The sequence below is a fragment of the Corapipo altera genome, unplaced genomic scaffold, assembly GCF_003945725.1.
Source record: "Corapipo altera isolate COAL_440 unplaced genomic scaffold, ASM394572v1 49, whole genome shotgun sequence".
NCBI lineage: Eukaryota > Metazoa > Chordata > Aves > Passeriformes > Pipridae > Corapipo > Corapipo altera.
In genome coordinates this window covers 5,088,592-5,112,606 of record NW_020884879.1, presented here as the reverse complement: position 1 = coordinate 5,112,606, position 24,015 = coordinate 5,088,592, and the positions used below count along the sequence as shown (strand labels likewise).

Below are 24,015 nucleotides of genomic sequence, written 5' to 3'. Positions count from 1 at the left end.
TTAGGATAATCTAGATTCCATGATAACTTTTTTTTATCTTGACTGAGAAATTTATCTGTTGAAGAATACAGAAACAGTGTATGTTGTCTGTGTGTCTTTTCAGTACTAGATTCTAAACTTTGTCTCTTAACATTTTAAATATACAGACATGGACCCAAAAGTTACTGTTTCTTATGAAACAAAATCATATAGAAAACTGTCTTAAGCCACATAGTAATTAGCCCCACGGTGTGATAATATCCTTATTTCAGCCTGTTTCCCTCCAGAAGTGGGGTTTGATTTTCAATATCACATTTTTATATAATATTTTACGTATAAAAAAATAATTGACAAATGCATATAAGTTAGTATTTTTAATGGCACTTTCAAGGGATTAAGCAGTTGGAATTCTATGAGATTAGTTCAAAACTACCAGTTCTACTTGTGTGTTAGTCTGTTGTCCAGGAGTGGAGGAATAAGGCAAGTCAGAAGGTACTTAGGTGCCTTAGAGCTCAGCTTACTTACAGTATGTTATCTTAAATCTTTGATGCAGTTTGTTTTAAATTGCCAGGTGTTCAGAATTGTCAGAGTAGGGAAGCATTGTGCTCTGCCATTGTTGCTATCAGCCATGTTTGCCATATGTAATTCTCCTAGAATTTCTCTATGGGTCTCCTTGGTGCTGCTCTCTTTTTACCATCCTTTCTTTTTTTTTTTTTTTTTTTGTCAATAATTGCTTTGTACTTTTTCTTTCATGTTTAATTTAATAGAGAAATAATAATTTTAATAGAAAATAATTCACTGGATAAGATGCTGTTCAACAAAGGGGTATGTGTTTCACCCTTTAATTTTCATGTATACCTTTTTAATCATCATCTCTGTGTTTAATTATAATCTAACTCAATCTTTTCTGAAGACCATTTAATGCAATGAAATGTTGTAGGTAGTCCTGAGATAGCCAGGGAAGAAGGATTCTTGAATCATGTATATTTTGACATGCTTAATAGTCTAAGGTTATTATAGAAGTCAACTTCTCTTCTTTACATCAACCTGCCAAATTTGTATCATGAAAGGAGTATGGTAAAATCATGTTTTGTCCCAAGTGCATATGCTCTTAAGATAGGAACAGCTATTGCGTTTTGTGTGTGACTCAGTCTTTCAGGTTATAACCCACTGGTTGAGCACTGCTGTTGTAATTCATAAGCAAGACACCTCTACTTCAAGATAGAAGCATACAAGAGTCTGTCTGTCTTCCTTTGTAGATAAACTGATAATTGAAACCTTTCTAGACTACATAGTTTCTAAAGCTCTTGTCATCTTGATTTTTTGTACTGTAGACTATTTCTAATTTGATTTCTTTTTAAAGCATTGTAGCTGGGTAAAACCCTGGTTACAAAAGAAAGTAGTAATTACCTTCTCTGTCTTTCATGTTACAGCAGTTAACATATTCCAGGGTGAGCTTTGCTATTTTTGTGCAATTGCATTTTATTGCATTAGCTCATATTAATAGGAAATGCATTATAAACTGTAAAAATATCTTTCTAGATACTGCAGCATAGCCAGGTATTTCCTGTTTTGTCTCTGTATGCTTCATTTCTCCTTTGGTAACAATCCATACTTTTTTTTTTTAAATTAATTTCACTCTATTGATTTCTGTATGTATCCGATTTGTTGAAATCATTTTGCTTTCTGATTCTCTTCTTCAAAATGCTTTTTGCTTCCTCAGCTTTCTTTTTTTTGTGGGTTATATAAATATGTCTTATTGCAGCTTGCTAGACACTAATGGAAGTAGTGAATACTAAGCCCAGATACTTAGAGAGGTGCCTTCTCCTGCCCCCACCAATGACAGGGAAAAAGTGCTGAATTCTATTCACCCACCTTCTGTGTACTTTTGATAGTTAGTACCAATACTTCAGGTTTTACTAGAGCTACTTTTTAAACAGTCTAGAAGGAATTCCTTGATGTTGCATGAAGTTAGAAGCACCTCCCTTATCTAAATACTGTTTTACCATTTGATTTTTTTTTTTTTTTTAAATTTTAAATTTAAACTCTGTAAGCAGCTTGATCACATCTAAACTTTTCTCAGGAGACTAAGCCATCTGAGTCACATCATATTGTATGTCATTGTCTTCCTTTTCTGGTGTAGTAATTGACTTTTGTTTCTCTTTCTTTTCCTATTAGATTCTGTAAATAAACTGAAAGGCTCTTTTTGCTTCTCTATCTCCTGGTAGTTGAAATTGATTTAGTGATTTTTATTTTTTTCATTTACTTCATTGATTGACCTTGATCCTACATTTTGTAAGATTTCTTTTTCAGGTTATTGAAGTGTTTCAGACACAACAAAAATGATCACCCAAGCTTTTTTTTTTTATGATTATTTTTAATTCTTTTCAAATTTTTATGTAAATCTCTGTAGGATTAGCTTGTTCTGTTATATATTTATACAGTTTTTTTTAGTGAGTGCCAGGTTAACTTTTTTTTCTAAAATAATTACATAAATGTGGGTTTATTTAAATCTACACTTGAAAGATTTCCATTTTGTACTGTTCTTGATACTTTCCCCCCTATGATTTTACTTTAAAAAGTTACCTTCTTCATTTACAAGAAGTACTATATTTAATCATATCCAAAACTAAAATGGCTCTTGCAGTATCTTCTGCCTTCTTCTGAAAACCATAGTTATTCCTAGTATGTTCCAAAAATTTCTGTTTTTCAAAAAGATTTAGATAGCTAGTCAATTCAGTGACATGAAGCAATCTTTTGACATAAATAGGATCTTTTTGGTATGGGCACAGGGGAGAAAATGGGAGTGATTTCTCTGACTGACTTTGAAACACCAACCCTCACCAAAATATTTAAATTTTTAGGCAAAAATAAGTAGGATATTTTATAGTGTTTTTGTCAGATAGTTATTGCAAGATTTTTGTTTGATGATCTAGAGCATAGTAGTTGCTGAAGAACAAGTTGAGTTTCTGGTTAATGAGTGTTACACTACTCTTCTCCCCAGATTTTCTCGATTCCTTCTACTGCTTTTGAGGGTATTTACTGTAAGTCATTATTTCCGGTTTTGAAATTTTTGTACATGCATAAGCTAATTATTGAGAACTTTTAACTATCAAGTAACTAAGTGTTCATATTTTCTCATAATAAGGACTAACCTGATTTTTTTAAAACCATATTGTGGTCTTTATTCAATAACTTACTGAATTCCACTCTCATCAAAAGCCTTTTGTGAATGCTTTTCCCATTGGGCTCACTAGTTCTAGTGGTGGTGATTTTCAAACCTAGTCAGCTACTATGAATTGGTTTGATGAAGACAGTGGTGATTCAGTGGATGAAGATTATACATGAAATGTGCATAATCATCTAGAATTTAAATTGAGGAAGTTTGTTTAGTGTAGTGATGATGCATTTTCTTTTAATGTGGAAGTGCAGTAGGAAGGCACACAGAATTTGAGTAAAGGTTCAGTAGTGCAGATAATGTAGAATTGTTCAGAGTGGTACTTGAAATGAAAGGTGACCCTAATTTTCTGTAATGGGTACAGAATTCCAATTACTTTGCTTGTTCTGTGTCCTCTGATTAGGAGTATTTTGTTTATAGGTCTTATGGAAGGACTGTTTTTACTGGGAAATACTGAAATTCATTCTGTAAAAATTGAATATTAGGAGGGCAGTATAAATCGTCCTCCAGTATAATACGTTGAAAGTGTAACTACAAATTTCTGATGCCATTTGTCTATGGTATAACATGCAGTGTTACATCAGTTGTCTTAATTGAAATGAATAAATAATAGGGGTTTTGTCCTCTCTTTAGGAGGCCTTATTGATGTCAATATGAGTGAAATTAGTTTTGATGAAATTCAGCAACTGTTTTCAAAAGATTTAGACATTGAACCAGGAGGGCACTGGAAACCAAAAGACTGTAAGCCACGGTGGAAGGTGAGATGCTGATTTTTGGGTTTGTTTTGTTTTTTCTTCTTGGTACATGAGAACAGTTTACCATTGCAAGCACTTAGTCTTTTGCTGATATATATTTATTTATTTATGTATATAAATAAATAAATTATATACTATGTTATAATATAAGTATTATGCCATCTGTACTCTAGAAGAAACTATAGCTCAGAGAAAAATTTGAAATGGATTATCAGGGACTTTTAAAGGCTCGTTAACTGTGGTTACTAAACATTTCATCATATGGAGGCAAACCTGTCCTATGTGTCTGTTGTTTGAATTATAATTAGAAGAAAGGTAACATAAAAGGAAAATCTTATTTATACTTTATTCAGATTTTTTTCTTAATTGTTTGAGCAAATTTCCAGCACGCTTTCCTAGTGGAAACCAAAGTGTAAAACACCCAGCCAATTTAAATGTGAAAGTTGAAAAGCCTATGTAAGCCATGGGAAACTTGATCTGTATTGAAATATTAAAATTTTAACATGCTGATATAATAGCTTTATATATATATATATATACATATGTATTTTTTTAAGGTGGCAATCCTTATTCCTTTTCGGAACCGCCATGAGCATCTTCCAATTTTTTTCCGTCATCTGATACCTATGTTGCAGAAACAACGTCTGGAATTTGCCTTCTATGTTGTTGAACAGGTAACAGCATTTACTTGAAAAGTGACTTCTCAAGATCCCTTACTGAAAGGGATTTGATATTCTTACCAAGAGTTGGATGAATCTCGAATTTAGAAATCGTTACTCAACTGTTCTACTCCTTTAAATGAAAAAGGAAAGTTCATCTCCATTCCCCAGTTTAAGCAGTGGCCAGATATATCCTGCTTTTCTTCAAATATGGGCTGATATTTTATAGGGGTAACATGACCTCTTAGAATGTGTTGTCATTGGAAGTTTTCAAGGGGAAAAAAAATAGGTGGCTAGCAGAACTGACTAAGGTCAGTCCTGTTCAGTGGATGCAGGAGCTGAGCGCATCATTAGCAAGTTTGGTGATGATATGAAACTGAGAGGTACTGTTGACTTTTGAGGGATGGGATGCAGAGGGATCTAGATAAATTGGAGCATTGGTCAGTGATTAATGGGATGAAATTTAAAAAGGCAAAATGCTGGATTCTGCACCTAGGACAAAGTAAAGCCAGGCACAAGTGAAAACTGGAAGAGGAGTGACTGGAGAGCAGCCCTGCTTAGAGACGGTGGGGGGTGCTGTTTGGCAGGAGGTTCAGCATGAGCCAGCAGTGTGTGCCAGGAGGGCAAACCCCATTCTGGGGTGCATCAAACCCAGCATAACCAGCTGGTCAAGAGGCATCTTTGTCAATACTTCATACTTTGTCAATATGTGTGTGTGTGTGTGTGTGTGTGTGTGTGTGTGTGTGTGTGATATGGGGGGGGAGGTTGGTTAGAATATGTATTTCTCACAGTGTTGAAATTTTGTCCCTTCTTGATTTTTAAAATATCTTTGTTTTCTGTTTGAAGACAGGTACACAACCTTTTAATCGTGCAATGCTTTTTAATGTTGGCTTCAAAGAGGCTATGAAGGATGCTGTCTGGGACTGCATAATATTTCATGACGTGGATCACTTACCTGAAAATGACAGAAATTATTATGGATGTGGAGAAATGCCACGCCATTTTGCAGCAAAATTGGACAAATACATGTACATGTATGTAACGCTTTATTCATGCTGTTTCTTAAATATGCAGAAATATTTTTAAGACAGGTATGAATTTTGGGACAATATGTGCAGGAGGAGAAAACAATAAAACAGCTTCCTACCATGCTGTTTACAGAAATTATTATTTAGTTATTAAAAGGAAGATTTAAGTTTATTGTCTACATTTGATATATTACTAATTAGAAGGCATTATTTATAATTTCTGGTGTTGAACTTTTTGCAGTGAGGTTGATCTTCAAAAAGAAAAAGAAAAGGTTTGTGTGTCAAGGGGAAAAAGCTTACCTAACTTACTAGAAATCTTTTCTGGCTATATAAACCCTTGTACTGGCTGTTACAAAAGACAAGCAGATAATCTGCATTAAAATACCACAGGAAAAAGGTCTTTCTTAATTTTCTCATAACTGTGGTATTTATTTCTGCTTCGTACTGCTTTTTAAGCAGGAGATTTTCTTACTGCTAGACCCTTATGTTTATTGTATTCTGTCTCTGTTGACAGTCGATGAATGTAATGGGACCTGCAGTTTTGCTACTTCCTTTTCTTTTACCATTTTACATTAATGATGTGTCACTTGCTTTTTAACACTTTGCTATCTCACGACATTCTTTGAATCACTTCACATAAAGCTGTAGCTTATTGCTTGCTACATGCATGTATTTGCTATCCTGAACTTTACTGGTGAAGTTAATCGATTTGACAATCTGGTCAACTAACAGATGAAAACCAGTGCATTGAAACCATGACTCTGTCTCTGGACTTGAGGTTGTCAACCAACCAGCAGTCAAATGTTTAAAGATTTCATATGTATTTAAAAATATGTAAATTAACATATATAAATGTAGAAGAGATGTCATCTATCTTTATGTGTGTTTACAAAACACCTTATATATTTATATATGCATTTATAAAATGTCTAAATAGGTATTTACAAAATTGATAAATGTATAAATAAATCCAGATTTATAAAATACAAAAATAAATATGTTTATGTATATATACAAAAAAAATGCGTATGTACTGCACACACATACATACATATGAATAAAAACCTCAAACAGTGCCATTAACTGTCATACTCCAGTTGGTTCTGATTTTGGGTTGGTGGTGCTTTTTTGTTGGTTGTTTTGGAGGTATGTGTAGGGGCTTTTTTCTGAGGGATGGGTTAGAACACCTGTTATTTCAGTTAAATGTTGAAAGAGATTATAATAGCAACCTTCTCCAAAAACTATTAAGATTTGGTTCAATCCTGTGTTACCACAGAGATCAGAAGTTACATGACTCTATTTCTTTTTCTTCCCCCTTGCATTCTGGATTTATTTGTCCTTCAGTGTGGCAATTGTGTCCTAAGCAATGGTAAATCTTTTTGTAGATAGTCTTAACTCCTTGAAGGTTCCAGATTTGGAAGCATCTCCTGAGAGACTTTTATTTTATGAAGCGGCGTGCTGCTTCTGAAAGAGGAACACACTTTACTGTAACAGCTTCTGGGTTAAGGATGCAAGTCAATATTGATGGTAGTAAATATAGATACTTAAATATTCTCCTTTTTTTTTTAGATTGACAAAGTGTTTTGAGGACTGGAAATCACATTGGCTCGGGCTTAGTATGTTAATAGGTACAGTGGCTGTTCATGTTGGCCAACTGCTTGTTACTTAATAATATGTGCTAGCAGTTACTGTTGCTTACAGAAAAGCCTGCAGATCCCTTTGCTTTAAAAGTTTATCTTCTAAAAACTGGAAAATGTTTTTAAATAAGTATGTCATTCACTGTAGTTGAATATGTACTGTTAAACTTTTGCAAGTTTTTAACAGTTCTGTAGAATATAGTGATGAATTAAAATTATTTAATTGATGCATTACTGATGTGTAATTTTTCAGTTGATTAAAGAGGGGGGTTTTGAGTTGAATAGTGTCAAAATGCAAATAGTTTCAGGGCTTCACTTAACACTTCAACTATGAGTCTAAATCAGCCATCTGAAATACGGATAGATTTTTGTTTCATCTGGTGATACTAATTTGAGCTAAAGTGTAGGAGCACCTTTTATGCAAATCAGACTTTACTGCAAACCTTTTGTTCAACTTGGTGTATGTTACTTAATGCCAGCAATTTCCAGCAACAGGTGTCCCATAGTGAATACATTCAGCATCTGTTCATGTCCTTAGTTTGGAGTTCTTGTTTTTTGGAAAGGTATTGTTCAGAGACAGGGCTACCTATCAAAGTTCAGCTAATAATATAGAATTTGTCTTTTGTTTTCAGCCTTCCATACAATGAGTTCTTCGGTGGTGTAAGTGGCCTGACAGTGGAACAATTCAAGAAGATCAATGGTTTTCCAAATGCCTTTTGGGGATGGGGTGGTGAGGATGATGATCTTTGGAACAGGTGAGTGTTCAGTGCTTAGGTCTTTCTCACTGTTCTGTGGTATCCACCCTTCGAGACCAATTAGTTGCTTTTTTTCTGTCACTTGCTACCTTTTTGTAATTTGTTTTAAATGAGTAAATTCTAATTCTAAAGAGTCTACTTCAGAAATATCAGACTATACCATTTGAAGGCATAAGTGTGATGTTCTTTTTCTTGGCCTGGGGACAGTTAGCAGGTTTTTAAGAGATGGGTCTTGTAATAGATATAACAACAGTTAACAATACTAAGCATATTTAATCCCATTCCTTCTAGTCTTCTGTGTGTCACCTTTAATTTGCATCTTCCTTGCTGCTCGCATTATGGAATACTGTCCCAGAGACATGTAGATGAGTTTCCTATCTTAGGAGCAGTGTTTGAGAGAGAGGTTAATTTGTGAATATATTGATAGTCCCAGATTGGACAATGGACAGCAATGCTCATGGACAGCGAACTGCTCCCACTAAATATATCTAAAATGTTCAAATTGATCTGTTGAAATGAAGTGTCTGCATGAGTTTATATATAAAGAGGTATCTTTTAAAGACAAATTTGTTTTTATTCTTTTTTTTCTTGCAGTTTTAATGTTTTTATGCTGTTGAGGTTTAAGAACAAGCAGGAAATACCAAATATGAAATTATTATTATTATTATTATTATTATTATTATTATTATTATTATTATTATTATTATTATTATTATTATTGTTTTGTGCTTTGTTTTACCAGCTTTTTTAGTTGTTGGTTTAGGAATGTTATAAATTTTTTAGGATGAGAATGTCACTGAACGCAAAGACTTGACTCTAAAATAGTTGATGTGTATTTTTCTCTTTTGCTATAACTTGTATGAAGAGTTTTAAGAAGATGTTTTTACAAATGTTAATGTATTATACCACAGGGTTCACTATGCTGGATACAATGTAACAAGACCAGAGGGAGATTTAGGGAAGTACAAATCCATTCCTCATCATCACAGAGGTGAAGTCCAGTTTTTAGGACGGTAAGAAAAACAGAGAAATGTTCAAATACTACCTCTAAACATGTACATTTTTTTCTTATATTCATGCATATGAATAAGCAGTCAGTGCTTATCAGTGTTATTTGGTGATAAACTGTATACTTTCTTAAACACATTATGTTTGCTGTTCAGATATTTCTTATTTAACTGTGAGAGAGACTGGCTTTATGTGTCAGAAGATATTATCATCCTAATCTTTGATGCAGAATGTTATTGTTCATAATAGTTTGGGCATTAGTGTTGGCAGGGGTCCATCAGTTGGTTAATTTGGATATTTTTCAAAAGGAAGGAGTACAGCTAGGGCAAGCGACTCCTGCATGAAAACAGACTTTAAAACTCCTCAAGGATTGGTTTCTTCCATCATCTTTCATTATTTTCTGAGATGTGGGTCTTCTCATTTCCTGCATACATTGACATAAATTTTCCTTTTGGGATTCCTTTCTTTTGCCACAAACATGGAAAACACTTTAGGTGGCCAGTAGGTTCTGGCTGCCCTAGACTGGAATAGCAACCAGAATGCAGCAGATGAGCTAAATGTAAAAATTAGAATGTGAAACACAAAATAGAGGGTTTATGATGTGTGTTTTCAGGTAATTAGAAGTACTGCTCAATTCTGTTTTCAGTGGGTGTCTCTTTCTGGGAACATCTTTTTTCTGTTTTATTCATAATTTTAAAATAGACATGTACAGTAGACATGAGTAAATCTGTTATATGAAACTAAAATGTATAAATTGGTAATCTGGTGGAGGGAAACCAGTTTTTTTAATCACCTCAAATTTAGATGTTTGCAAATGCAGAAGTCTTAAGAATGAAATGAAAAACAATTTAGGCATTTAAATGTGTAATGATGACCAGTGAAGGTTTCTAAATATTTCCCTGAGCTCCCCAGTTGAGTTTTATTACAAAACAACATGAAGAAATTGAATAATCTTTAAAAATCTGCTTAGTTTGGGACCATAAAAAGTATACATATTAAATGCCTCCTTTGTTATTTAGTCTTAATATTGACTTGTGTATGTGACCATAAAATCTAACTGTATTAAAAATCTTTAAAATCTTGCTTTCAAAGCTTAGGTAGGTAATTTGGTAATTTCAAAGGGCAGAAAGGTAGTTTGAGAATTTAAGATGTATTTCAAAATGAAATGACTGTCACAGTGTCATGTCTGACATCAATTAAATTGTTTCTTGCAAATCTTTCTCATGTTTTCTTCTTCCAACTCCCTCTGCAGATATAAACTTCTGAGGTATTCCAGAGAACGTCAGTATATTGATGGATTGAACAATTTAGTATATACTCCTAAAATACTTGTCAGTAGATTGTATAAAAATATAACTGTTAATCTCATACCAGAACTTGCTCCTGTTAGAGACTATTGATGGAAGTGGAATGACAAGCTACCTTACCAGAATAAACTTTTAACACTGGAAGCTACTAATAGACACTGTAAACCAAACCAAAACAAACCCAACAAAACAGCAGTTTAGAATTAGAGTTTTTTGACCATTTGATGATGCATATTTGAGATGAGAAATTATTGTATGTACCATGCGTTTTGTTCTGAAAGAAAAGCCAGCAGCTACCACTCAGATGTTTACAGCATGAGACTACTGTTCAAGCCTTCACTCTTCATATTCTCTATCTTAACCATTCAACTAAATAGACTGTAGGAAACAGACTTGTAGCTTCTCTGGAAGTAAGGACAGAAGCCTCTTCCAGGAATTTTTTTATACTAAACTGCCGCCCCCCTCGTATTTAAATGAATGCTCTTGTTTCTTTTTAAATGTGTTTTGTAAATATGTGATGTAAATGAATGTGTGTACATTGCTTTTCAGTTGTTCAATATTTTATGCTTCATTATGTATTTGAGTGTGTTCTTGTTTGAATTCTATAGGAATGTTTTTATTAGCATGAAAGAACAAGTGTAAAATGTAAGTATGCTTGTAAAAAGGTTATACCTTATGTAAAATGAAGGAAATATTAATTGTTGGCCAGCTATGACTGTAAACTGTTATACTAGTTTTGAGCTCTAGGCCTCCTGCATATCTATATAGAAAAATCAATTTCATATATGAACTTGCTAGGAAAAAAGCTTTTAATTTTATTTATTGCCAGCAAAATTGTATGATACCCTGCCTGCCATCTAAAGTCTATTTATGTGCATATTGCATGTGTATTACAGAAGATCTTGCGCTTGTTGCCTATTATGATCTACAGGAACTCTAACTGTTTCCAAGTGTGCCACTTGTGTCAATGTCAGGGATTTTAATGCCTAAAACAATGTGTCTGAATGCGTACAGTATTTTGGTATTGTTCTTTTTAAAAAAAAAAAAGAATCCTAGTAAACAGCACTTTTATTCCTCCAAAATCAGAAGAGCCAAAAATGTGTCTTCGTTGGAAGAATATCAAAGTTAGATTTTTAATAGAATAATAAAACATAGTTCTAATAGTTCTAATGCTTGCAGTGTGGGATTTTCAGAACCACGGTGTTGGTCACACTGTTCTGCTGATGGGGATGATGATGCCGAAAGCGGAACTGAAAGCAGGCCAATCCCAAGTGCTTTTTAAAATTCCACTCATAATACATTATTCAATATAGCTATTTGAGGGCCTATTCTGGCAGGGTGCTTCGTGCTTCTGTGATGCACTAAGTATCCTCAAGTCGATGACTGTCAATGAGATTGAGGTTGTGCAGTCCTGCTAAGGATTGGTCCTGTCTGTTTCTCTATTTTTGTGGTGTTGTATGTATGAGTAACTATGAACCTCTTTCCTCAACTTAAAATGAAAAATGTATCTTCTTATTTTCTCTTTGCTTGTATTGTTATGCTACCGAAAAGTATTCCACTGCTAAGCATTATTATCTTTTCCTAATATTTTTTTACATCCCTTATTGATACTAAGGGAAAGGGCCAGGTCATTTATTTTCTATGTTAATGCAAAGATATTGACCAAGATCTACTAAAGTGTTTTGTTTGTCACGGTTACTCAGCTCCTTAGGAACCAAAGACTGACTTCTGCTCCCATGAAGAATGGGAAGCAGTATATATATAATAAGGATTGTTTATCCATGGAGTGTTCTTCAAGAGTGTTGACAAAGAATACTAACTTTAAGTCATTACTATGTGTTGGTTTCCTGAATTGCTGCCACAGATGGTGTGGTGCTTTGTATATTTTAAGTTTGCCTTTAACATCTTTTATTACTTTGACATCACAGCAGCATATTCTGCCCTTAGCCATTCTTCAGTGAAGTTATAAGCTTAGTTGTAGACATCCCAAAGATGTAGTAGAAATACAATTATTTAATTTAAGTAGTTGAGAACAATCGTAAGGGATATTTTATACCATATTGGAATTACCTTAAAATCTGCCAGTTAATCTAATATGCTTTAGGAATGAGGTAATACAGTGAAAATATCTAAAAGCATAAAGTGAAGAAAACATCCTTCAAAAGCATGCTGAAGTGGTTCAATCACCTCCTAATAGATTTTTCTATAACTGATTATATAGAACATTTTGAAGCATATGGAGAAAGAGGAGATAATACAGTGTATGAACAATTATATCTTCAAAATAAAATTAGTCATTTCGTAGCAGACTAATACTATTCTTCAAGAACAGTTGAATAAATTTTTAAATCCTTGATGTAATTTTGATGTGATTTCTGGTTTTCAGTACAATTTCACCTTCAGTTTCACACCTATGATTGTGAAGCATCCTTTGGTACCATAGGTCTGTACTGTTTTCTGAAGCATGCTTTTGTGCCCATTCGTTAGGCATTCTGTGAAATTTATGTGCAATTTAAAAAAAAATCTAATTCATATATATGTATATATACTTACATATATACATACTATATTACACATTTGCTGTGGCTGAACTAATATAACTTTACAGCTTTAAGTGATTGATCATGTATGGTCCTAGAAAAATGTGATTTAAACCAGTACGTGAATGAATTGTGACATATAGCTGAGTTCTTAAAACGTTTACATTTTGGTGCCCAAAGTGATGGATGTTAAATTATGAATTGCTGACCAACACTATTCCCTAAGTACCTTTTATCATTTTGTTGGGAAGTTTTAAAAGTTGCCATCTTAAATTACATCACAATAGTGTTTGTATACTACCTGCTTGAACTCAGTACTATTCTGTAGTGAATTTTAACATAGACAGTGCCTTCAAACAAAATAAATATGATGCAGAACTAAGAGTTGTGCACATTCCTTTTGATATTTTCATGATTCTTGTAAAATGTAGAAAGAAGCCAATCACATTGGCTTTTGCATTGCTGACAGTGCAAATTAAGGACATCTCTTCAAGGAGGGAACATGGAGGGAGAGGAAAAAGGGTGTCTTTTACAAGATTCTAAAGGTCTTGCAAATTAACAAGTAAAAACATTACAGAATTATTAAGATTGGAATCTGGTTGATATGCTAAGATACTCTTAAGCCCATTTTCTATATTTTAAATTTGTCGGAGGATATAAAACATAAAGTCCATTTTGCAATAGACAGTATATTGAAAAGCAAGTGCAAAATGGCCTTTTTTTGGATCTTGACAGTCTATTTTTCTATTGTTATGTTTACTAATGACTGTGTTGTAGTGGGTCACTAATGAGCCGGTTATTTAAAAAAACTGAAAGGGTCCATTGCATATCAGCAAGAGGAAGTGTACCTAAGATATTTTATTTGTAGAGGTATATGAGATAGGCTTAATGAGAAATGCACTGAAACAAATGCTGGGAATTTCCTGTGTACTATCATAGCTTTGGTTTTTTTTATTTTATTTTTGTTGTTCATGAAAATGTTTGTACTTTTCTATCATTGTCTTTTATGAAATATAATGTTCTAAAGATTGTGTTGGTTTGTTTTTTCTGAGGTTCTGTGGAAAACATATCATCTTTGTGTTTTTTTTCTAGACAAAGTGCTCATTTTTCTAGTGCTCAGAACCCTAAAGTAACAGCAAAAGGAAGGATTACACCTGTCCAAATATATCAGATTGGGCTGTGACAGGATGAAGTGCTAGGCTAGCAAAGTGTTTTCCCTTTTTTTTGGTATTTGTATGCTTTCAGCTTTTGATTTTATTAGGCTAAATTACTCAATATTTTTGCATACTTTTCCAAGACAGAGTTGCTATTCTGTTGAATATCGTAGTCTTTCTTCCTTGTATATGGATTACTAGAATGGGAATAGAAGGATTCATCCATATTTCTTCTGACATTAAATAGGAAATTGGTTTTCTCAGGAATCATCAGTTATCCTTATTTTCATTTGTACCTTACAGCTATTAAAGTGTCAGATGGTTAGAGGTATGCAAGTAATTTTGAGGGGTACTTCAGCTGGAGACAAATTATTTTTTAGAATTTTCTGAAAGTAAATGAATAAACTTCTTCAGGTATGTTTGATCAATATGCTTTTCTGAAACACTGGCTATGGACTCTCCTTGGAAGTGTCACCAGGTATGATATATTGGAAAACAGGAAAGAAAGCCTTTTAAGTATGTGTAGCATAGTTAGAATCCTTAAACGCTATTCCACCTTGCTGTTACTTTTAAGCTGCTTTTGCTTCTATATCTCAAAAGTCAGAATTGAGAGGTGACTTTATCTGATAATTATGTGGGGCCTGGAGTAAGTAATCCCATGTGACTTCATCTGTTGTGGGCTTCAGTGACAAAGTATAGGAGATGGTATTTGCTTACTTTTCATGAGACACCTTTCAGATGTGTTTTATTCACCTCCTTTGCAAAAAGAAATGTAGTTTATTAACTTCATGCAAGACTTTGGTTTATTCTCAGAGTTTCAGTAGTGGAATTTCAATACATTTTTTCCTGAGCTTATTTTGTTTTTCAAACCCTAAACTTTTGTTCTGAAGGGCAATACTGACAGAATACAGAAATACAGTGATTTACTGTGAAATCTTATAGCTGTTGATACAATCAGATACTAAGTTCTTATCATTTATGGAAGTTTTAATTCTCACATCTGAATTTTCATGCTTAATATCAGCTTCTATTCCACTGGCTCACTAACTACTGCTGTAGTTGAGGAAGAAAAGGGACTAAGGACAAAAACAACGGAGTAATGTCGAAAACCAGCATCATTAGCTGTGAACACCACCTGGAAAAAGAAAAAGCAAATATAAGACAAATGAGAAGTGATTTCTAGATACAAACCTAAATGGAACCATTGTGACCATTTTATGTAACTTCACACAATGGTTCCTTTCAATATTAAAAGTGTGAATATCACATTATTTAAAATGTAAAATATATTTATTATCCAAATTGTCTTTATTTAAAAAAAAACTAATTCTTTCAAGTGTTTGAATATTTGTGTTGTTCTTATGAAGTCTGAACTTCGAGGAACAGAAATAAACAGTGTGACAGTAATTATTGTTAGGCCAAAGTATGAAACAATGAGTTTCTTTAGTTCTACTTCCAAATGTGCTAGTTGGAGAAGGACTGCATTAGTTCTTTGCCCATAGTGTGAGAATAACCTTACATATGAATGGTTTACCACAGCCCCATTAATGTCTCCCCGATCAGCACGTCCTGTTCTTTGATTTCTCACTCTACATAGTACATTATTTTGTGTTGTGAGATGAGAGGTGTCAACTTTTAAAATAGACACAGTTTGATACAGTGTATCAACTTGTGCTCCCTTCAACATTAATAGAAAAGATGCATATGAAAAAACAGTGAACTGAGCAAAACATGATCCCTACTGAGGCTTATTTTTAAGAAAAAATTAAATTAATTTCTAGTCTCAAATGTAGACTGAAACATCATCTTGATATATAATCAGTTTATTTGCATGCTGTAAATCTTTTATATTCCCTCTTTTAGTTCAGTTATTACAGTAGGCAAGGCTATCCAGCATTAACCTTCATTATTGTCGAGTATAAGAATTTCATCTTTCATCTGTTTCAGGGAGGCAGAAACAAAACCCAGATGTTTTTCAGCTTTTTTCCAAGGAGATGAGGAATGGCTGAGCAGATCTGTCACAGTCTGTCAAACAACTAATTTAGAACTGCTACTGCTGCTCCTGAAAGGTCATAGGAAAGCCCTGGTGCTGTGGAGGGGAAGGGGACAGTCCCCAAGGAGTCCCAAATCCTGCAGCAGACCTCCCTTGGTACCTAGTTTGGACTACCTTCCTCTAACCAATTTATTTGTCCCACGCAAATCAAAAAGGCATGTTATACTTTTTCTTTCTGTTGTAAACTGAGGATCCAAGCATCCAGAACACAGTATATACTTCCATTATCTTAAAAAATCTAAATTAGAAACTTTTTCTGTAGCCATACAAAAACTGGGTCCAAAGGGCAGACAAATTCTTTTCCCGGGAGCCTTAACAGAGTACTCTACCTGTTGTTCTCTCTCAAGTGTTTAGAGTAGTCACAAAAAGAATCTCAGGCATAAGCAGAGGTAGAACGATGGAAATCCTTTTCGTAAGTAAGGCATCTAAGAGCTTATTTGAGTAACTAGGCTCTGTCATGGGTACATTGCTACAAAGCTTTGAGACTGTGGATTTGAAGTGTCAACGTGAAAATACTTTGTAATCAATTTGTGCACTTAGTAACTAAAGCATAGACATATTAAGTAGCTTTATTCTTTGCAACTGAAGTACAGGAGAAAATGAATACTCACATCAACATGGTGGTGGAAGGCATTCAAACCCATATTCTTCCAATAAGAGGTTGTGTCTAACTCAACCTTGTATATTCCTGCTCCAAATTGTTCTTTAGTTGTAAGCTCAGGGAGACCTCCCTTGTCATTGGTTTGTCTGTGTGGTGGTAGAAGAACACACTTTTATATTTTGGTCAAAACTCGAGAAAGATGCAGTTTTTAGCAATGGAACTTGAGCGATGCCTAGCTTAAGTAATATGATGAATACTTCTATTGATCTGGAATGGCTTACGTCCATCTGTATTATGGATGTTTCAGAGCTTATCTTGGCATTTGCTACTTCCACAATGACCACAGCAGATGGCTGCCTGCCATGTCACTACTCTGCATGGTTTGGGAGTGAGCCAAAAACTGGCATTGTTGTTCACAGACTCTTGGCAGAGTCTTGGAGTTAATTAAATGAACCTGCTTAGAGGGAAAACTTTACCACTGCTGTAAGCAATGTGGAAGCTCTATGATGCACTTACTGTACAACCAAGTAGGGTCAACTCTCCTGATTTTTCCATAATTTTCTTTCTTATTTAAATGTATTGAGTTGTTTTATCAGTATAAATATTTTTTGCAGTTGGCTATTAGAAATTTGAGACCTGCTATTTGAAATGAATGACCTTAGGTCAGCTAACAGTGTAGCCTTATGGAATTCCCTACAGTTTGTATTGGCCAGTTAGTTTTCCATCCTCAGCAAACAGATGGGTTTGTTTGGTTTGCAGATGCTATCAGTGCTATCCAAAGCCCTACTACTGGCTTGAAGCTGTACATTTTTTAACCCATTTAGGGTTCCAGAAGCAATATTGCAATTATGCTGTCTCTCAGTCATATCTCTTTGTTTGAAACCTATTTCTGTGAAATAAATTTTATAATACTAGTTTTTTATTAGATAGGTTATCTGCAAATATCAGAGCTGCCAGCATCTGACTTTAGTAGCTACTACCACTGTTTTGTGCTATAGCTACCAGGTCTTTTTTTAAACATATTTGATTGAAATTGCATGCAGAGGGAAAAAATAAGTCATTGTCCATAGCATTACTTAGGATTTGTTCTTTAATGTAGCTTATAATTACAAAGTGATAGAACACCATTTGTATTTTACAAGATGCTCTTGTAGTCAGTTATCAGAATGTTTTTATCCATTCAGTTGTCACTATTTTTCTTTGTCATAGATGGATCATTGCTAGATAACCAGTCACCTCTCTAATAAGCTTTCTCAGATAATACCAAATATGTCTTTAATTGTGAACATTTATTTCAGAATCTCTTGCTAGCATTCAATTATTTACCAATTATTAAGGCTGGAGGGGTTGATTTAGTATTAGCATGACTATTGCTTAGCTTATCTTGACGTTACTTTGCTCTTAGTTTCAGATATTAAGGCTTCAGTCAACATCCAGCTGTTTAGATGAGTGTCTTCCTATAAAGTCTCTAAGCTCAAATTTGAAGATAAGTAAACTGAACACTCTCTTACTGGAAAATATCAAGCACTTCCAGTGACAAAATATGTGTGAAGTTGTCTTCTCACTTGAGGGGTGTGAGGCAATTTAAGTAGGACAATGTAAATAGATTGCTTTCCCCACCTTGTATGATTAATTATGTGTGGCCTTCACTGTAGCTATATTTTTCAAGGATGCATATAGGAGCAGTGTTGCGTCTGCCAGCCCACTGCTCCATGACACCAAAGAACCACTTATGTACAGTTTCTTATGGAATTTCTAGAAATGCATCTGAGTCTGGGATCCCACTTTTGAAATTCCTGTGCTGTGCCAGCTTTAGCCCTTAGGAGCCCTTTCTCACTTTTTTCCCCCCTGTGAAATAGACTGTTAACATACCTGGAAAGGTCTCTATTGAGACTTTACAACTGTCTTGATGAGGTAAGTGTGGAAGTGGAATATTGCTTGTTGAATAAAGAATGTTCATTCTGTGTATCCCCTAAGAATTTTTGCAATTTCATTTCAGATTATACTTGAAATGAAAATTGCTTTTGAGTTTTTAAAGTGTTAATATATACACTTGAAATTCTACAATTAAATTCTTTTAAAGACATGGCAATATTTAAATATCTGGAGATTCTTTTTGTTATTTGAGATGTGATTGCTTCTTTGTGGGGGAGGAGGTGAGAAAGCTTTATCCCCAAATGTTGTCCTTTTGTCCGAGTCCTTTGTCTTGAAGTAAAGAAGGCTATCAAATATGATGTGGGAAATGTTCAAAACAGTTTCTTAAAGCTGTGATGTTGTATGAAGTGCAAATCCATTTAGAAAGAAGGAAAACAGCCAGTGAAGGCAGGATTTCCAACCAGAGTCTTGGTTTCAAACTATAAGTAATATAAACCTTTGTAATGAAATGGAAGAAGAAGCAATGATAGAATTAAAGGGTAGTTTACTTCCTTGTGCTCATAGGAATTATAAAGCATTATAAACCCATTTTGGTAGTTGAAGCTGTAGTACATTTAAAAGGCAGTCTGCAGCAAATTAATTCAATAGTACATAATCTTTCCTCTGAGCAAAAAAGACATCTCACGTTAAGAGAATGTGGAACTGGTCTTTCAACTATTTTGCGTCTTCCCACTGCCTTTCCTGTCTTTCACTCATTATTTTAGTATGACTTACTTTGAATTTAACAGTTCCCAAGATCCATCTGCAGCTTCTTTATATAACTTAACTGGAACATTTGGAGCTGGAGTTCCTCGGAGTGAATCCAGAACTCTTATGTAAAGAGGATGCTTGGAGTCAGGAGAGTCCTTCAATAGGAAAAGAGAATTTTTATGTTGCAAGAAGGGTATGCGATGGTGCATCGTAAAGCAGTAATGAGTATTATTCTTCAGATCTACAGCACAGACCATATTTTTCACAACAAGATCACTGTATACTGCAGAAACATAACCTGAATCTTTCTGGGGACTGGATATGGTGGAGCCAGGGAGGAAGATGTCTGGAGCTGTTGTGCGTGTAGCCATGTACACCAGGGAGGCACTGCAGCTCTTTGGCATGGCTTAGCTACACATCATCTCTAGCGTGAAGTTGTAACTAAACTGTGGCCTCAACAGGAAATAAACCATCAAAGGTCATAGGACTGTTTAAAAATCTGCCAAGTCTTCCTCTGTATTTTGAAGTGGCAATTTGAGCACAGCTTTCTGGAGTTGAGATACCTCTGATATCTTGTTGCCATTTTCTTAATTCTGCTGTAAACTTGATAAGCACCACATACAGACTCTTCCCTAACAGCATTTTGAATCAGATTTGTCAGCCCTGACAGCTATACAGGGATAGGAGAGGAAAACCTTTGTTCAAAGATGGCATGTTTCACTCCCAACATGTTCATCACAAGTAGTGATTATGCCCTGATGTTTTAGCTATTCAAAGATAGAGTTGAATCAGGGCTTTGACCTTCCATTACCTGATCCTACAGATGAAAAGTGAGAAAATAGAGCTTTGTAGAAGGTGCTAATCAGAGATGGTCTCAAAATAGCAGTCACTGATATCCATGTAATCGTTGCAAAATGAATCGTGATGTAGATTGTTAAAAGTTAAGACCCCTCTCTTTCACCCCTTCATACAGTCTGAGATGTACTGAACATCCCATTGGCCTGTATCCCTGCCCTGTATCCCGCCAATGTATCAGCATATATCTATAGTGCCTGTATGCCTAGACTCCTCACACTTCCTTTCTGGAATGCAGGGACTCACTAGTGTTTCTTGTGAGACCTTGGCAAGGAGGGTTGCACTGCTACCACTGATTTGCCTGGCTTTTACACCCTGGGAGCTCAATAAAAGTCTTAATTCCTCAACAAGCTTGATCATGTTTTAATTTTCCCAAAGATCAGAGCTTGAGAGGAAACATGAGTAGTTGACAAGAGAGAGATGAGGCTGTTGTAGGAGAATTTCAGACTGAGGCATCTGTGTTGCTAGCTTAATTTGCTGGAATAAATGAGCCCTCTGGAAGAAGATCCTGACTTTGGCTCTGTTCTTTCCTTGCCTCAATGAGTCTTGAGATCCCTTTTTGCTTACATCAGGTTGAGCTGTATTAGATAGAGCAGTAAGGCAGAAGTCTAGAGAAGGCCTTTCTGCAACAGTCTTGCAACTGGAAATGACATCCCTCATGACACAGCTTGCTCATCATGTTATGAAGGCTATTATTAGTTACTTTTCAACAGGCTCAAGGTTTTTCGTGTAGTGAATATGATAGTTTTTCCCTTTTTTGTTTTTCATTGGGTTTTGTATAGTTGCTGTGTCTAATGACAATTGCTACTTCTGTAACCATAAAGTCCTCTCGCTAGTCACTAGAGAAGGAGAAGGGAGAACCAGAGAAGAGCAGCAGCAGAGAACTAGAGTCAGTATATACTATGAAATCAAAATAATTGCAATAAAATAGAATATTCTGGGGTTTTGCCTGTACTAATTAAAGTAAAATGAAAAAGTTGGGTCTACATCATTAGAAGGACTTAAATCCTGAGACACTTACCGGTGATGAAGCTTCAGAGCAAAATGTCAGGCCAGCTAAGAAAACAAGAAATACAGAAGAAAAAGCCATTTTGCCTACCACTAGGAAGTCTCAGGGCCAGGAGGCAGAAACTGATGGGATCTCTGATTTTTATATCAAAGCCTCTAAAATGAAGTTACTTATCAGAAAACCCATATGACTTGTAACATGCAGATTCATATTGTTTACTTAGTAAACAATGAGAAAATAAGTAACCCATACAAACATGAACCTTGTCTGCAAACAGAAGTCTGTTCTATCCTTGGTTGTAGAAATACTGTGAATATTGCCTAGTTCAACTACAGTGATCAATGTTTTTGGAAACAGTGTCTATTCTGGTATATTTTTCTCTTTTTATTGAGGAGTAGTGCTGTATTGATCTCATATAGTTGAGGGAAACACAAATTTTGTGTCAACTTAGCAATTTCACAGAATCACAGAATATGGTGAGTTGGATGGGACCAACAAGAATCATTAAGTCCAACCCTCACACCATGTACCTGAGAGTATCATCCAGACACTCCTAGAACTCTAGCAGGCTTGGTGCTGTGACCCTGGGGAGCCTGTTTCAATACTGAACTACCCTCTCGGTGAAGAACCTTCTTCTAATATCCAACCTAAACCTCCCCTGATACAACTTCAGGCCATTCCTGTGGGTCCTGTCACTGGTCACCACAGAGAAGAGATCAGTGCCTTTCCCTTCTCTTCCCCTCATGAGGAAGTAGTAGAGTGTGATGAGGTCTCCCCTCAGTCTCCTCCAGGCTGAACAGACCAAGTGACCTCAGCTGCTCCTTGTATGGCTTCCTCTCAAGGCATCTTTGTTGCCCTCCTTTGAACACTCTGTTATAGCTTAATATCTTTCTTATCTTGTGGTGCCCCAAACTGCACACAATATTCAAGGTGAGGCTGCACCAGTGCAGAGCAAAGTGGGACAATCCCCTCTCTCAACCAGCTGGTGATGCTTTGCCTGATGCCCCCTAGGAAACAGTTGGCCCTCCTGGCTGCCAGGGCACTGCTGACTCATATTCAACTTGCCATTGACCAGGACCCCCAGCTTGCTTTCCATGGCACTGCTTTCCAGCCTCTCATTCCCCAGTCTGTACGTACATGTGGGGTTGCCCCATCCTAGGTGCAGAATCCAACACTTTCCCTTGTTGAACTTCATATGGTTGGTGATTGCCCAGTCCTCTAAATTGTCAAGGTCTCTCTGCAGGGCCTCCCTGCCTTCGAGGTAGGCAACAGCTCCTCCCAGTTTTGTGTCATCTTCAAACTTGCTTAGTATGCCTTCCAATCCTGTGTCCAAGTAATTTATGGAGAGGCTGAAGAGGACAGGGGCTGAGATGGAGCCCTGCAGAACCCCAATAGTGATGGGTTACCAGCCTGATGTTACCCGATTCACTATTACCCTGAGAAATTATCTGTGTTTATGGTTTGGCTTAACTGAGTCTATTAAGAGATTTCTTTCTGTGGTGGCCTTCTTCCCACCTCTAGTTAAAGGTAAGTGGGTAGTGTCTGGGCTATCTAGTTATCTTATGCATCCCCCATGGAGGAAAAATATGTTGGTTTCCAGCATTATACCTAGATACCTACACAACCATTTCTGAAGCACAGTTAAACTGTTTTAAGTCCTATCACTTTATTTGTCCTTTAGGTCACTAAAAGTTCAGGACCTTCCCTGTACAACTGCAAGTCAGTTCCTCTCAGAAATATCTGCTTCATTTTAGGGAAATGTTACTTCTTGAAATTAAACTTTGTCTTTCTTTGATCTTTGGTTAGACACATATACATATACATACACTCTTACTAGGTTTATCCTGTCATCAGATGGATGACTACACACAGTATTTGTTTTATTTTGTTTTGGTTTTTGATGACTACACCTATATGAACATATTTAGGTCCTATTTTGAGGGCTTGACATAGCCTCCATGCTTCAAGATGGGTGCTGTTTTGAAACTATTTGTACTGTTTACAAGTGTTATGTAATTATGGTAGTGTCCAGAAATCCGGGGAAAAAGCAACCAAATAATGAAATGTTAAAGGTAAGCTTTTGTAACTTGTGAATTCACTTGGTATGCCAACATCCCAGCAAGCTCTGGATGTAGGGGTAAACTCCAAGGTCAGTGGCTAATGAGTGGTCATCGTGATTTCAGTATCTTTCTCTGTAATTTGTGTAATGCATTTAAAACCCAGTTCCCCTGCTTCAGGATATTTTAAATACAATAGGCCATGAGTCTACAGAAATCACTGCTAAAGCTCTTAAAGTCTTTGGTCAGTTTATCAGCAACATTATTTGAATTACAGTCACTCTACAGCTTTTTCCTATTTCTGAAAATATGAGGAGAATATTAAAATGATGCTTCTATTTTAGGGCTTCTTTTTAATGATGGCTAGAGATTTGACTTGTTAGAGATTTAATTGGAATGCACCAGAGGAGGGTAGCCCACTGGGTTATATCAAATAATCACTTTAATATCAAAGCTGTTAGAAACAGTGCTAACTGAAATTACTTCAGAACTTCCTAGATTGACTGAGCAGCAAACTTTCCTCTTGAAACACCAGAGTGTTGAGGTTTACGTGAAGTTTTAAATAAAGGTACACAGATTTTAACTCTTTCAGTTCTCTGGACATACGTATTTGAACAGCTTCTCCATTGTTGTTCTGCTGCTCGGAATTTAGAATTTCCCCTTTTTATCCAGTGACCTAGTTGAGAATGGGACCATCTCTTCCGTGTGTAAACTAGGAGTAGCATGGATGACTTTCTTATTTTGATGACATGTATTTGGTAAATTTTTTAAGGTAGCACAACTCTGTAAATTTCTTATTTTGAGCCGCTGTATTT

At 35.5% G+C, this 24,015-nt stretch overlaps 2 protein-coding genes across 5 annotated transcripts in view; one reads left to right on the top strand and one right to left on the bottom strand.

The window, feature by feature from the left end:
* The window catches only part of B4GALT6 (beta-1,4-galactosyltransferase 6), a 70,565-nt gene that overhangs the window by 19,119 nt on the left and 27,431 nt on the right, over positions 1–24,015 (top strand). For 2 of the 4 annotated variants that reach the window (XM_027638811.1, XM_027638813.1), the window contains 6 exons: positions 3,791–3,915; positions 4,470–4,586; positions 5,418–5,605; positions 7,869–7,991; positions 8,903–9,004; positions 10,252–13,875. In XM_027638811.1, the coding sequence (XP_027494612.1) occupies positions 3,791–3,915; positions 4,470–4,586; positions 5,418–5,605; positions 7,869–7,991; positions 8,903–9,004; positions 10,252–10,399 (803 nt within the window). In that variant the 3' untranslated portion in view covers positions 10,400–13,875. Of the gene's footprint in view, positions 1–3,790; positions 3,916–4,469; positions 4,587–5,417; positions 5,606–7,868; positions 7,992–8,902; positions 9,005–10,251; positions 13,876–24,015 lie in introns of those variants that run through there. The other 2 variants (XM_027638814.1, XM_027638812.1) reach the window with 1 other exon arrangement.
* Positions 14,289–21,301, bottom strand: LOC113945004 (transthyretin-like). The gene is made up of 4 exons (XM_027638816.1): positions 21,156–21,301; positions 19,304–19,434; positions 16,665–16,800; positions 14,289–15,135 (listed from the first exon to the last, which is right to left on the bottom strand). Exons 1-4 carry the CDS (start codon positions 21,222–21,224, stop codon positions 15,028–15,030), a joined length of 444 nt encoding a protein of 147 aa, XP_027494617.1. The 5' UTR covers positions 21,225–21,301; the 3' UTR covers positions 14,289–15,027.

What these genes read in the sequence shown, in the direction of transcription:
- LOC113945004 (XM_027638816.1), bottom strand. Translation starts at nt 21,224, where the DNA reads ATGGCTTTTTCTTCTGTATTTCTTGTTTTCTTAGCTGGCCTGACATTT. An exon ending in GCTCTGAAGCTTCATCACCG is followed by an intron (nt 19,435 to 21,155) that starts GTAAGTGTCTCA and finishes TTCCTATTGAAG; the next exon opens with GACTCTCCTGACTCCAAGCA. An exon ending in TGGGAACTGTTAAATTCAAA is followed by an intron (nt 16,801 to 19,303) that starts GTAAGTCATACT and finishes ACCACCACACAG; the next exon opens with ACAAACCAATGACAAGGGAG.